This window comes from Saccopteryx bilineata, chromosome 2 (genome assembly GCF_036850765.1).
Source record: "Saccopteryx bilineata isolate mSacBil1 chromosome 2, mSacBil1_pri_phased_curated, whole genome shotgun sequence".
Taxonomy (NCBI): Eukaryota; Metazoa; Chordata; class Mammalia; order Chiroptera; family Emballonuridae; genus Saccopteryx; species Saccopteryx bilineata.
The window spans coordinates 352,803,514-352,819,371 of NC_089491.1; the positions used below are offsets into that span (position 1 = coordinate 352,803,514).

General features: G+C 38.4%; 1 protein-coding gene across 4 annotated transcripts in view; it reads left to right on the top strand.

The window, feature by feature from the left end:
- USP32 (ubiquitin specific peptidase 32) overlaps positions 1 to 15,858 on the top strand; it is a 174,487-nt gene that overhangs the window by 105,622 nt on the left and 53,007 nt on the right. For 2 of the 4 annotated variants that reach the window (XM_066262748.1, XM_066262749.1), the window contains exons 13-16: positions 8,117 to 8,309; positions 10,241 to 10,309; positions 10,835 to 11,010; positions 11,915 to 12,055. In XM_066262748.1, coding sequence (XP_066118845.1) covers positions 8,117 to 8,309; positions 10,241 to 10,309; positions 10,835 to 11,010; positions 11,915 to 12,055 — 579 coding nt within the window. The remainder of the gene's footprint in view (positions 1 to 8,116; positions 8,310 to 10,240; positions 10,310 to 10,834; positions 11,011 to 11,914; positions 12,056 to 15,858) is intronic. The other 2 variants (XM_066262750.1, XM_066262751.1) reach the window with 1 other exon arrangement.

The following is a 15,858-nucleotide window of genomic DNA, read 5'->3' on the forward strand; positions in this document are numbered from 1 at the left end:
TAAATGATCCAGTCAAAAGACATAGGGTAGCTGTGTGGATAAGAAAACAATACCCATACATATGCTGTCTACAAGAGACACCTCAAAACAAAAGATTCACATAGACTGAAGGTAAAAGGATGGAAAAAATATTTCATGCAAATGGAAATGAAAAAAAAAAAAAGCTTGGGTAGCAATACTTGTATCAGACAAAATGGACTTTAAAACAAAGCTGTAGTAAGAGATAAAGGAGGTCACTACATAATGTTAAAGGGAGTAACGCAACAGGAAGATATAAGCATTATTAATATCTACTCACCTAATATAGGAGCACCTAAATATATCATGTAAAGCAGACTTTGTTGGATATAAAGGGCGAGATCAACAGCAATACTATAATAGTAGGGGATTTCAATATCCCACTAACATCACTAGATAAATGTGAGAGGAAAGAAAATTAACAAAGAAACAGCAGGCTTAAAGGACACACTAGATCAACTTAATTTAATAGGTATCTTCAGAACCAACCTTTCACCCTAAAGCAGCAGAATATACATTCTTTTCAAGTGCTCATGGTACATTCTCTAGGATAGACCACATATTAGGGCACAAAAGTGGTGTCAACAAATTTAAGAAGGTTGAAATCATATCATGCACTTTCTCTGATCACAATGTCATGAAACTAAAAATCAACCATAACAGAAAAACTGAAAAATACCCAAACACATGGAAACTAATGGAATGTTATTAAATAACGAATGGGTTAATAATGAGATCAAAGAAGAAATTAAAAAATTCCTAGAAATGAATGATAATGAGCATACAACAACTCAAAATTAATGGGACACAGCAAAAGCAGTACTGAGAGGGAAGTTTATAGCACTATAGGCATACCTTAAGAAGCTAGAAAAGGCTCAAATAAACAACCCTGTATCTAAAAGAACTAGAAAACGAACAACTGAAGGTAGGAAGTAGAAGGAAGGAAATAATAGTAGTAGAAGGAAGCAAAAAATAAATATCAGAGCTGAAATAAATGACATAGAGACTAAAGAAACAATACAAAGGATCAATGAAACCAAGAGCTGGTTCTTTGAAATGCTAACGAAGATAGATGAACATTTAACCAGACTCAGCAAGAAGGAGAAAGAGAGAGGACTCAAATAAATACAATTAGAAATGAGAGTGGAGAAATAACAACTGACACAACAGAAATACAAAATATTTTAAGAAAATACTCTGAAGAACTGTATGCCAAAAAATTAGACAACCGAGGTGAAATGGACAAATTTCTTGAAACATATAATCTTTCCGAAATCAATCTGGAAGAATCAGAAAATCTAAACAGACCGATTACAACAAATGAGATCGAAACAGTTACCAAAAACCTCCCAACAAACAAAAGCCCTGGGCCAGATGGCTTCACAGGTGAATTCTATCAAATATTTAAAGAAGAACTAACTCCTATTCTTCTCAAGCTATTTCAAAAAATTCAAGAGGAAGGAAGACTTCCAAGCTCCTTTCATGAGGCGAGCATAAGTCTGATTTCAAAACTAGGCAGAGAGAACACAAAGAAAGAAAATTATAGGCCAATATCCTTGATGAATTTAGATGCTAAAATCCTCAACAAAATATTAGCAAACTGGATCCAGCAATACATGAAAAAAAATCATATACACATCTTGATCAAGTGGGATTTATTCTGGGGTGGCAAGAATGGTGCAATATTCATAAATCAATCAACATGATTCATCACATAAACAAAAAGGAGGAAAACCACATGATAATTTTAATAGATGCAGGAAAAGCATTTGATAAAATCCAGGACCCATTTATGATCAAAACTCTCAGCAAAATGGGAATACAGGGAACATACCTCAACATAATAAAGGCCATCTATGACAAACCCACAGCCAACATCATACTCAATGGGCAAAAAGGAAAAACAATTCCCTTATGATCAGGAACAGGGCAGGGGTGTCCCCTTTCACCACCCTTATTCAACATAGTACTGGAAGTCGTAGCCACAGCAGTCAGACAAGAAGAAGAAATAAAAGGCATCGAAATTGGAAAAGAAGAAGTAAAACTATCATTATTTGCAGATGATATAATACAGTATATAGAAAACCCTAAAGTCTCAGTCAAAAAACTACTAGACCTGATAAATTAATTCAGCAAGGTGTCAGGATATAAAATTAATACTCAGAAGTCAGAGGCATTTTTATACGCCAACAATGAACCATCAGAAAGAGAAATTAAGGAAACAATCCCCTTTACTATTGCAACAACAACAAAAAATAAAGTACCTAGGAGTAAATTTAACCAAGGACATTAAAGACTTGTACCAGGAAAACTATAAACCATTGATAAAAGAAATCAAGGAACATACAAACAAGTGGAAGTATATACTGTGTTCATGGTTAGGAAGAATAAACATTATTAAAATGTCTATATTATCCAAAGCAATTTATAAACTCAATGCAATGCCAATTAAAATACCAATGACATACTTCAAAGATATAGAACACATATTCCAAAAATTATATGGAACCAAAAAAAACTCGAATAGCCTCAGCAATCTTAAAAAAGAAGAATAAAGTGGGAGGTATCACACTTCCCGATATCAAGTTATACTACAAGGCCATTGTACTCAAAACACCTTGGTCCTGGCATAAGAACAGGCATATAGATCAATGGAACAGAATAGAGTACCCAGAAATAAACCCACACCTTTATGGAGAAGTGATATTTGACAAAGGAGGTAAGAGCCTACAATGGAGTAAAGATAGTCTCTTAAAGAAATGGTGTTTGGAAAATTGGAGAGCTACCTGCAAAAAATGAAACTAGACTATCAACTTACATCATTCACAAAAATAAACTCAAAATGGATAAAATACTTAAATGTAAGTTGTGAAACCATTAGCATCTTAGAAGAAAAGATAGGAAGTAAGCTTACCAACATCTTTCGCAGCAATATATTTACTGATTTATTTCCACGGGCAAATGAAATAAAAGACAATAAGCAGCCTGACCAGGTGGTGGCACAGTGGATAGAGCAATGGACTGGCATGCCGAGAACCCAGTTTCAAGACTCCGAGGTCGCCATCTTGAGCGTAGGCTCATCTGGTTTGAGCAAAAGTTCACCAGCTTGGACCCAAGGTCGCTGGCTCGAACAAGGGGTTACTCGGTCTGTTGAAGGCCCACGGTCAAGGCACGTATGAGAAAGCAATCAATGAACAGCTAAGGTGTCTCAATGTGCAACGTAAAACTAATGATTGATGCTTCTCATCTCTCCATTTCTGTCTGTCTGTCCCTGTCTATCCCTCTCTGTGACTCTCTCTCTGTCTCTGTAAAAAAAAAAAAAAAAAAAAAAGAAAGAAATAAGACTATATCAAACTAAAAAGCTTTTGTACAGCTAAAGACAGTATGAACAGAATAAAAAGACAAACCACACAATTGACAATATGTCTGATAAGGGGTTAATAACCAAAATTTATAAAGAACTTGTAAGACAACACCAGGAAGGCAAACAATCCAATAAAAAATTGTGCAAATAAATGAAGACACTTCTCCAAAGAGGACTTATGGATGGCCAATAGACAAATGAAAAAATGTTCAACATCACTAATCATTAGAGAAATGCAAATTAAAACCACAGTGAGATACCACCTCACACCAGTCAGAATGGCGCTCATTAACAAAACAACACACAATAGGTGCTGGCGAGGATGTGGAGAAAAGGGAACCCTCCTGTACTGCTGGTGGGAATGCAGACTGGTGCTGCCACTGTGGAAAACAGTATGGAGATTCCTCAAAAACTTAAAAATGGAACAGCCTTTTGACTCAGCCATCCCACTTTTAGGACTATAACCCAAGAACACTATAGCACTGTTTCAAAAAGAGAAATGCATCCCCATGTTTATGGCAGCATTGTTCACAGTAGCAGAGATCTGGAAACAGCCCAAGTGTCCCTCAGAGAATGAGTGGATTAAAAACAGTGGTACATATATACAATGGAATACTAAGGGGCCGTGAAAAAGAAGGAAATATTAACTTTTACAACAACATGGATGGACCTGGAAATTATTATGTTAAGTGAAGTAAGCCAGGCAGAGAAAGAAAAATATCATATGACCTCACTCATTTTAGGAATCCAAGAAACAAAGAGAACTGAAGAACGGAATTGAGACAGAGGAGGGATCAGAGGTATCAGTGGAAAAGAGGACAGAGGGAAAGGGGATGATAGGATGGGATAAACCTGAAGGGAAGGAGGGAGGGAGATGTTGGGAACAGGGTAAGGGAGATATTGAGGGTAATATGGAGGAGGGGGATGCATTCGGGACAACACTAGAATCTTTTTTTTTTTTTTTTTTTAATTTTTTAATTTTTTACAGAGATGGAGAGTGAGTCAGAGAGAGGGATAGACAGGGACAGACAGACAGGAACGGAGAGAGATGAGAAGCATCAATCATCAGTTTTTCATTGCGCGTTGCAACACCTTAGTTGTTCATTGATTGCTTTCTCATATGTGCCTTGACCGCGGGCCTTCAGCAGACTGAGTAACCCCATGCTGGAGCCAGCGACCTTGGGTTCAGGCTTGTGGGCTTTTCCTCAAATCAGATGAGCCCGCACTGAAGCTGGCGACCTCCGGGTCTTGAACCCGGGTCGTCTGCATCCCAATCCGATGCTCTATCCACTGCGCCACCGCCTGGTCAGGCGACAACACTAGAATCTTATGTAAACACAATAAATTAAAAAAAAAGTAAATGGAATAATAGCCTTTTTTTTTTTTTTTTTTTTTTTTTTTTTTTTTTATATTTCTGAAGCTGGAAACAGGGAGAGACAGTCAGACAGACTCCCGCATGCGCCCGACCGGGATCCACCCGGCACGCCCACCATGGGGCGACGCTCTGCCCACCAGGGGGCGATGCTCTGCCCATCCTGGGCGTCGCCATGTTGCAACCAGAGCCACTCTAGCGCCTGGGGCGGAGGCCACAGAGCCATCCCCAGCGCCCGGGCCATCTTTGCTCCAATGGAGCCTTGGCTGCGGGAGGGGAAGAGAGAGACAGAGAGGAAAGCGCGGCGGAGGGGTGGAGAAGCAAATGGGCGCTTCTCCTGTGTGCCCTGGCCGGGAATCGAACCCGGGTCCTCCGCACGCTAGGCCGACGCTCTACCGCTGAGCCAACCGGCCAGGGCCATAGCCTTCTTCTTTGAAGAGAATTATTCTTTACCAAATAGAGAAGTGTTCTTTACTAAATAGGCAATTCCTTTTAAATGCAAATAACATTTTTATAAAGTGACATTCTGGGACTTATTTTTCCATATCTGTAAATTGAGAGTAATAACAGTAACATAGGCTGTTATGAAAATAAAGGAGTTGATGCTAGTTATGTGTTTTAAAACAATGTCTGGTACATACTACATACTCAATAAGTATTAGCTAATATTATGAGAAACCAACACAGGATAATAGTGAGCTTGTACTTTCTATGTTGGAATTGTAGTCTTGCTGCTTGCTGTATCTTTACCTCAGTTTCCTCATATGAACAACAGGATTAACAATAATACCTTTTTCAATAGGCTTGTTGTCAAGATTCTGTGAGTTAATAATATATTGATACAGACCCATGCCTAAAAAGGAGAAAACACCCTGTATAAAGTTAGAGGTAATAACACAGTAATAGAAGAAGTAGTTGTAGCAGCGGCAGGAGTAGTAATAATAACTTATTTAAATTTACCTTTCCAACATACTTAGCAACTTTGACAAATCTCTTGCTTTAAGAAAAGCCAGGCCCTGGTTTTTTTTTCTTTATTTTTTTTTGTATTTTTCGAAAGTGAGAAGTGGGGGCAGTAGATTACCTCATGCACCCCACCCGGATCCACCCAACATGGCCACCAGGGGGCGATGCTCTGCCCATCTGGGGCGTTGTTCCTCTGCAACTGGAGCCATTTTTGCGCCTGAGGTGGAGCCATCCTCAGCGCCTGGGCCAACTTTGCTCCCATGGAGCTTTGGCTGCAGGAGGGGAAGAGAGAGACAGAAAGGAGAGGGGGAAGGGTGGAGAAGCAGATGGGCGCTTCTCCTGTGTACCTGACCGACGCTCTACAGCTAAGCCCATCGGCCAGGGCCCAAGTTGGGCCCTGTTTAAAATCATTTCATTGAAAAATCTTGTCAATATATGTTAAGTGAAAGAAAAAGAAACAATGTGCTGTGTTTAAAATATAATATCTACTTGGCTGGACCTGTGGTGACATCAGTGGATGAAGCATTGACCTGGATGGAATTCTGAGGTCACTAGTTCAAAACCCTGGCCTTGCCCAGTCAAGGCACATACAAGAAGCAACTAGTAATTGATGCTTCCCGCTCCTCTGCCACTTCTTTCTCTCTCTTTCCTCTCTTAAAAATCAATAAGAAAAAATTTTAAATTAAATATGGTATCTACTTAACCAAAATGATAGTTCATATTTCTTAAATTCCAGGCACTTTACGTGTCAATAACTCGAAGGTAGAGTATAGTATTATCCTAATTTTACCCATGAAGAAAATAAGCTTAAAAATTGACTTAATGTGAAAGGTCACATAGCTGGTAAGTCAGCATCCTGCCCTTAATTCTAACCATATCTTCCATGCTACTTATTTTTTATACACATATATTTTTAGTTAAAGGAAACATCAAAATGTCAACTATAGTTAATGCTAAATGGTGGGACTGAGTACTTGTGATAATAGTCTTCATTTTTTTCTATATTTTCTACAATGATGATGTACTGTCATAATAAAAAGAATAAATATAATATACAAAAAGCCTCTTATGATTTCCAATATTAAAATGGAATAAAGTCTGGCAGCAGGAAAATAGTTAGACCTAGTATAAGATGGATTGACTCCATAAAAAAAGCTATAGCTATGCCCCTCCCCCCAAAAAAAGAAAAAAGCTATAGCTATGAATCTGCAGGAACTGTATAGGGCTGATATTCACTGATTGTGAACATCACTTATTCATAGGGTTGCCAAGTGTTAGAGCCCATCAACAGAATGTAACAACAAAGTCTACATTACTTTATACAGCACAGAGCCCTTTGCAGTCTGTTCCCAGTCTACCATTACCAATTTTGTTACCAGCGAAATGACAAGACCTCAATTCTGTCGTCTTGAAGGAAAGAATTCAGTCAAGATACAGTGCAGCAAGTAAAGCAAGAATTACAGGAATACACTCAGAAGAGACTGAGAAGGCAAAGAAAAGGGGCCCTGGGGAGACAGTTTCAGGGGATTGGCCCAGATGAGATGCTGCTGCCCACTACTCACCTGGTTGCACATCTCATAGGGTCCCTTAGAGCTTAGAAGAAAGAGGCAAAGAAAACGCACCTGGGGATGATGGAGGGGGGTGGGGACTGTGTGCTCCTGGAAGGTGGGAAGGGTAAGAGTGTGCTGCTGGATCCTCCTTCCTAAGGGCTTTTGAGGATGGAGATTTTAGGGGAGATCCCAGGGGAAAATCTCAGTAGACTATGCATCAGCTTTCCAGGTATGTCCTTTTAGGGTCATGGTCTCCACTAATTGGAGATCCCCTGTCTGGTTTTGCTGCTTTTCTTGGCCTGCAAAACTGAAGTCTACATGTATTTGATGCAACTCAGAACCTCATTCATTGTTCTGGGATTTAATATTTAAGGACTGTTCTCTGGCCCCTGTGTTTGTTTCCCCTCTAAAGGGGTATAACCCACATGACTAGCAATATGCCAGGGGAGAAGAGGTTGGGAGGATCCAAATCACATGGCCAGTGATATAAAATCAGGGGTTCTAAATCTATGATCAGCAATATGCTAGCAGAAGAGAAAGGTTACCCTGTGGGCAAGATCCTTCTTTCCTCAGTTTTTCCATTGCTGGGCACGTGGGGCTTTCTGCCCTGGTGACCTGTGCCTGGCCTATTCTTACTCTGCTCATGTCTCTAACTGCCTACCACAATTTTATTTATACATACTCTTCCCTTTTAAGACATTTAAATTTAGGTATACATTATAATATTTAAATATTTAAATGACTAGCCAACCACAAGATTACCATAAATAATTTTGGGATTCATGTTTGAAGGCTGCATAGTTGTCAGATTATTAAATTTTGCTTCCTACTGTTTGACATGGTTTTTAGGATGCCAGCCCTGTTGTGATTGAGCCATCTGTTCTGAATGGAGGAAAATTTTCATTTGGAACAGCAGTACATTCTGTAGAGCAGAGTGAAGATAGAATCAAAGGGGGCAGCTTCAGTGATGTGAACACCACGGAAGAGAAATTTTCAGACAATATTTCTACTGCATCTGAAGCCTCAGAAACTGCTGGCAGTGGTAAGTATGACTTGTTTCCCATGAGGTTAGTCGTAGTCAGTTCTTTTTTTTTTTTTAAGTGAGAGAGACAGGAAGTGAGAGGAGCATTAGTTCATAATTGTGGCACCTTAGTTGTTCATTAATTGCTTTCTCATACGTACCTTGACCAGGGACTTCAGCTGAGCCATTGACCCCTTGCTCAAGCCAGCAACCATGAATTTTAAGCCAATGACCTTGGGCTCAAGCCAGCGACCATAGGCTTCAAGGCAGTGACCATGGGGTGATGTCTTTGATCCCATGCTCAAGCTGATGAGCCCACGCTCAAGTCAGATGAGCCCATGCTAATGCCGGTGAACCTGGAGTTTCAAACTTGGGTCCTCAGCATCCTAGGTCAACTCTATCTACTGTGCCAACACGTGGTCAGTCAGTCAGGGTCAGTGCTTAAAGGAGTAAACTTTGTCAGAGCATACTTGATAGTAGGATATTGCCTGTCAGGCTTCCATTCATAGGAATAAGTTTTGAATGAAATGTTTATTTACCGTATTTCCTTGTGTATAAGACGCACCCTTTCCCGAAAAATTTGGGCTCTAAAAACTGGGTGTGTCTTATACAGTGGTTGTGGCATATTTCAAATGCCATAGATGGAACTGAGATCAAAGCAATATATGAAGACAGTGATTCATCATCAGACACAGATGAGGACAAGCTAATGGATGGGAGTTTTGACAGTAATGAGGAGTTGTATGAATTTTATGTTGAATAAAACTTGAGTTCAATAACTTTAGGTAATACATTTTTTTAAGTTTTGGGCCCCAAAATTAAGGTGTGTCTTATACTTGGGAGCATCTTATTCATGGGGAAATATGGTACAAGAGTCTTGAAAATATTTTCACTGATTAGGCCACATTTCTCCATATTACTACTAAATTTGTGAATAAATTTAGATTTTGGAATTAAAAATCCAAATTTCTATCTTCAGGACTAAGTGCACCCTCATATCAAATTCTAGACATGTCAGGCTAGAATTTGGGATTGTTTTGTAAAAATATTGAGAAAGAATTTGTAATGATTCCCATAATTCCCCTCAGTCTTTGATGCCTCAGACTCAGTAGTTCTGTGCTAAGTTGGGGAAAATAAGGAAGATGTCTTGAGGTTTTTATGGCCCAGCTGAATTGAGTTGATCCTTGTTATTCTTCTGATATAGGAGAAGGACTCTCAATTTTATGCTGTTATTTTATCTTTGAGATCTTTTTTCCATTTCCATGGAGGGAGTAGGCAAATTAGACAGAACTAGCATTTTCTCTAGAAAACTAGAATTTATTGCTTCTCTCTCCCCATCTAACGTTACAAAGATAACTCAGCAGTCCTAGGAGTGCTCTCTCTAATTGTCTTTAACATCAAGATTATTTCTTTTTTTTAAAAATTTTTTATTTATTTATTTATTCATTTTTAGAGAGGAGGGGGGGGAGAGAGAGAGAGAGGGAGAGGAGAGACAGAGAGAGAGAAGGGGGGAGGAGCTGGAAGCATCAACTCCCATATGTGCCTTGACCAGGCAAGCCCAGGGTTTCGAACCGGCGACCTCAGCATTTCCAGGTCAACGCTTTATCCACTGCGCCACCACAGGTCAGGCAAGATTATTTCTTAACCCTCTCTAAAGTTCTTTTGTATATGCTCACTGTATAAGCTGTGTTACCTACAGGCTAAGCAGTGCCAGTTAGAAGTTTCAAAATGACTGATGGCTAGAATGTTTATCTGAGATTAACGTGTAGTTGAGAATTGAAATTTCTTAAAATATCATTGAGATTGCAACTCTAAGTCATCATTAATATTTTTTTCTGTGTATATTTCTATTGTAGCATTAATACCTTTCAAATAGATTTATTAGGGAACAGTTTCTTCCCCCAGCATTCTTCTGTTGAAGTTCTTATTTTAGCTCTTTCTTTTTGATTTAGACTTATCACCATTATCTACCAAGAATATTTGGGATGTGTTTACAGGTAGAAGAGAAGAATTATGGAAGGGTATGTGAGAGCCCAGCTACTTGGCTTTACTTCTTCCTTTCCTATCAGAGGACATGTAATTCTTGTTGTGAATTATCAAATATTCTAGAAGGCTGGCCAAATGTTCATTTGGTAGCAATTTTAAAAAAAATTTATCCACTTTAGAGAGGAGAGAGAGAGAGAGAGAGAGAAGGAGGGAGGGGAGGAGCAGGAAGCATTAATTCCCATATGTGCCTTGACCAGGTAAGCCCAGGATTTTGAACCGGCGACCTCAGCATTCCAGTTCAATGCTTTATCCACTGCGCCACCACAGGTCAGGCGGTAGCAGTTTTTAAAGTTTTTATTCTACCTACCATTGTGCTAGGTTTTGTCCAGAAAGAAATACATCTGTATTTCCTGTCTTCTATAGATTATCAGAATCTAGTGGACTGACATGCCAACAGGATAACAGCATTAACCTAATACATGGACATTGAATTCATATCTTCAAGCCTACTTATGATAATAACTAAAAATACAGAGATTCTGTCCTCTATTTCCTTACAGGATTTTTGTATTCTGCCACACCAGGGGCAGATATATGCTTTGCTCGACAACATAACACTTCTGACAATAACAACCAGTGTTTGCTAGGAGCCAATGGGAATATTTTGTTGCATCTCAATCCTCAGAAACCAGGGGCTATTGATAACCAGCCACTAGTAACTCAAGAACCAGTAAAGGTAAATAATTTGACATCTACTTAAAATCATTCTCTTTCAGATGGCTAATAAATTTTATTCTAGAGTTTTGAACACATAGCAAAACATTAGTGGTTCCTTTAATTAATCTGTTGTGAATGGAAATCCATTTTTCATAAGTATATTGCTGTGAGACTTTTTTGATTCAATACTTACATACTAACATTATAGTGATTCTTGGAAATGTTTATTCTTACATAGAACAGCTACTGTGAAAATGTAGTTTGATATGTATATGACATATATATGACATTATTATTATTTGTATTATTTGTATTTTTCTGATGTGAGAAGCAGGGAAGCAGAGAAACAGACTCCTGCATGCGCCTGACCAGGATCCACCTGGCATGCCCACCAGGGGGCAATGCTCTACGCATTCAGGTGTTGCTCCGTTGCAACAGAGCCATTCTAGTACTTGAGGTGGAGGCTATGGAGCCGTTCTAAGCTCCTGGGCCAACTTTGCTCCAATGGAGCCTTGACTGCAGGAGGAGAAGAGAGAGATAGAGAAAGGAGAGGGGGAAGGCTGGAGAAGCAGATGGGTATGTGCCCTGGCCAGGAATAGAACCTGGAACTTCTACATGCTGGTCCAACAGTCTACCACTGAACCAGCCAGCCAGGGCCTAAAATATTTTTTATTGTCAGAGAAATCTTTGAAAACCAGTCTTACTATTTCCAAATGTTCTGATGATTTTTTTCGAATGATTTGCTTTTAGTTCTCGTTCTTAGTTTATTTTGAAAGTTAAAAATAAAAATCTTTTAGGAAAGGTTTTTTTCCAGTAACCTGAAACTGTATAATGACATGTGTGTTTGTTCTTCTGTCTAGATTTTGTTAAAACACAAGAGACTATAATCTTCAAAATCAATATTTACATTTTACTCTTTTAAGGCTACATCATTAACACTAGAAGGTGGACGATTAAAACGAACCCCACAGCTGATCCATGGAAGAGATTATGAAATGGTCCCAGAACCTGTGTGGAGAGCACTTTATCATTGGTATGGAGCAAACCTGGCCCTTCCTAGACCTGTAAGTATAGCCAATAGTGTCTTATATAATGAGCAGCCTTATATAGTGTCTTATATAGATGGGGTCTTCTGTTAACATTTATATATGAACCTCACTATACACAAATTAGTTCTTATGGTAGCAGAGTACTCAGTACCTTTTTAAATCAGTTAAAAAAATTTTAGGTTCCTTCTCATTCATTCATGCATTTATTCATACATTTATTGAGTTCTATATTAGGTACCAACCATATAATCATGTGCCTATGGAAGTGGATGGCCTTTATGGAGTGCAGGGAATAGTCATTGGACCAAATAAAGTCAGGGAGTCATGAGGCTAGGCTATTAAATAAGTTATCCACATAAATGCAGACATTAGGATAATGCACAACCTGGATTGGAGCAGAAGTCTGAGAGCCATAGCCAAAAAGTTTAGTGAATAGAAGGAACGTGGTACATAGTTTACTTTTGATTTTGAAACTGTTATTCCTGCCTGACCAGGCGGTGGTGCAGTGGATAGAGCGTCGGACTAGGGTGCAGAGGACCCAGGTTCGAGACCCTGAGGTTGCCAGCTTGAGTGCGGGCTCATGTGGTTTGAGCAAAGCTCACCAGGTCGCTGGCTCGAGCAAGGGGTCACTCGGTCTGCTGAAGGCCCTGGGTCAAGGCACATATGAGAAAGCAGTCAATGAACAACTAAGGTGTTGCAACGAAAAACTAATTGATGTTTCTCATCCCTCTCTCTCTCTGTGTGTCTCTAAAATAAAAAAGAAACTTATTCCCATTAACCACATAGGTATCCAGTGAGGGATCAGGTTCATCTTCTAGCTGTTGGTGAATTTTTGTGGTTAGTCTTTTTGAAGGAAGGGCATAAGAAAGATCACAATATGTGATAACAGGAACTCAAAGCCAGTGAATGAATTTTTATTGTTGCCATTACAATCAGAAGAGCCGTTTAGAGCATGAGTAAAATCCTCTGAAGTAATTTAAAGGATTTAGAGAATATAACATCCAATTTTAGTAGGTTAACTATGCATCATCATTTGTTTGCTTACACAGCAAATAGCCAGATCATTACCCTGAATTCTCATTACGTTGTCAATGCTATAGAGTACTTTATAAGATCTTTTGGTATATCAAGAAAAACTGTCCCTTATATATCCAAGCTAAAACTTTCTTACACCAGTAAGGTTTTTCATAGATGAGATACAGTAAGATACATTATAGTGGTCCTTCGTCTATTGAGGGGTTTAGGTTCCAGAACCCTCTGTGATAGGAGAAAATCTGTGAAGTAGTGGCCTCATATTTATTTGATTTATATATTTTAAGGCTTTATAAACCCTCCTGTGCTGTTATTAACCTTTCCCACACTCTTATAAAGATTTCCTATGCTCTTAACCACTTTCTACACTCTTAAACCTATGTAATTTTAACAACATATAAAATTTTATATGGATACTGCAACCTGAATGAAGATGATGATTTAATATTCTTTTAATGTTTTAATTAATATTTTAAATAATTTTAATATTTTCAATTTTTCAGGCTAGAAAATGCTAATTTTACCACAAAAATAATTTAAATAATATACTAAAATACCTATATACTGCAAAATCCTGAGATATAGCAAAAGCCCACGATACAAAATTAGACACATACAATTTAAAAATCCACCATACAGTGACACTGCAAAAATTGAACCTTGATATGGCGAGGGACAACTGTACTTCCAAAAAGAGTAAAAGTCTGCTATAAAGCCTTGGTGTATAATTTTGATATTCACTTTGAGTTATTAATAATTAATGTTTATTTAAAGTTATGTTCAAGTAGCCTGACCAGGCAGTGGCGCAGTAGATAGAGCATTGGACTGGGGTGCAGAGGACCCAGGTTCAGAACCTGGAGGTCCCTGGTTTGAGCATGGGATTATAGACATGACCCCATGGTTGCTGGCTTGAGCCCAAGGTCTCAAGAGGTCATTGGCTTTGCTGGAGCCCCCTGGTCAAGGCACATATGAGAAGCAATCAGTGAACAACTAAAGTGACACAATTACAAGGTGATGCTTCTCATCTCCCTTCCTGTTTCCCTCCCTCCCTCTCTTTCTCTCACAAAAAAAAGAAAAAACAAAGAAGAAATATGTAAAAATGATAACGTATACTAGTACTTAAGAAATAACCATTAATATAAAAAAATAAGAACTAACCATTATTAACATTTTGTGTGCATCTTTCCAAACATTCCTCTGTACCTATTCATATACAAATATAGATATGTGTGGATAATTTAATAAGATTGAATCATATTATATCTAATGTTTTGTGATTTGCTGTTTTCAATCTAACACAGGTGCTATTGATATCTTTCTAGGTTAATAAATTTGTATCTATACTATTTTTTATAATTAGTGTTTATATACATTGCATACATATACAAATGCACAGATATGTACATAAATTATAATTTATTCACTAATCACCTACTAATGGATATTTCATTTGCCTTTAGCTCTTAGTGTTTAAAACAATTTTCTGGTGAACATCCTCTTCCCAAACCTATGATATTTTTAAAATAAATTCCTGTACATGGAATTGCACTTACGATTTGCTGGTTGTCATTGAAATTGAACAAGTTCATAGACAAAAATAATTAAAATATAAATAAATATGTTTATAAAAATTTATTGGCCCTGGCCAGGTTGCTCAGTTCCTTGCAGCATTGTCCCCATAAGCCAAAGAAGTGGTTTTGCATTCCTGGTCAGGGCACATACGAGGGTCAATGAATGAATGCATGAAGGGGTGAAACAACAAATCATTGTTTGTCTCTATCTGTCTTTCTCAAGTTAATTTTTAAAAAGTAAAAAAAAAAAAAAATTGTATAGGATTTTATGTTTTAAAGAGTTTCACTATTAGCCTTATTATCCTTTTAGAATTCTAAATGAACAATGTACTACTCTTAAAACTCTTGAAGCAATATTTTGATAATGAAATGTTTTCATGTATCTTTAGATCGACAAATAGGTTATTGGAGGGGGTTACAGAAAAATCCTGAATCTCAGTTTTGTTTTTTTGTTTGTTTGTTTTTGTATTTTTCTGAAGCTGGAAACGGGGAGAGACAGTCAGACAGACTCCCGCATGCGCCCAACAGGGATCCACCCGGCACGCCCACTAGGGGCGAAGCTCTGCCCCTCCGGGGCGTCGCTCTGCCACAACCAGAGCCACTCTAGCGCCTGGGGCAGAGGCCAAGGAGCCATCCCCAGCACCCGGGCCATCTTTGCTCCAATGGAGCCTTGGCTGTGGGAGGGGAAGAGAGAGACAGAGAGGAAGGAGGAGGGGGTGGAGAAGCAAATTCCCGTGGGAATCGAACCCGGGTCCCCCGCACGCCAGGCCGACGCTCTACCGCTGAGCCAACTGGCCAGGGCCCTGAATCTCAGTTTTGTACATCTAAGTTAGTTGTTTTAATCATAGACAAACAACATATGATCACACCAAATACACAGATAGTAATATTTAGAACACAGATAGTAAATATTTAATGGAAATTTTTGTTATTTTTGCTACTAATATAGGAAATAAAATTTTAAGTAAATGTATAATACTCTTTATATGTATTCAGCCAACAGGGTATTTTTTAAATGATATTCAGTGATAAGATTTTGTGAAGAGTAGTACATTCATACATTTTGGGGAATATTGTAAATTGCTTCACTTTGTGTGACAGTATTACCGATAGTAATGGCATGAATACTTCTACACTTTTTGACTTGTAACTTCTAGCCCTAAGAATTTATCTTTTAAAAGACCATCATTTATATGCATGATATATGTAAAAGTG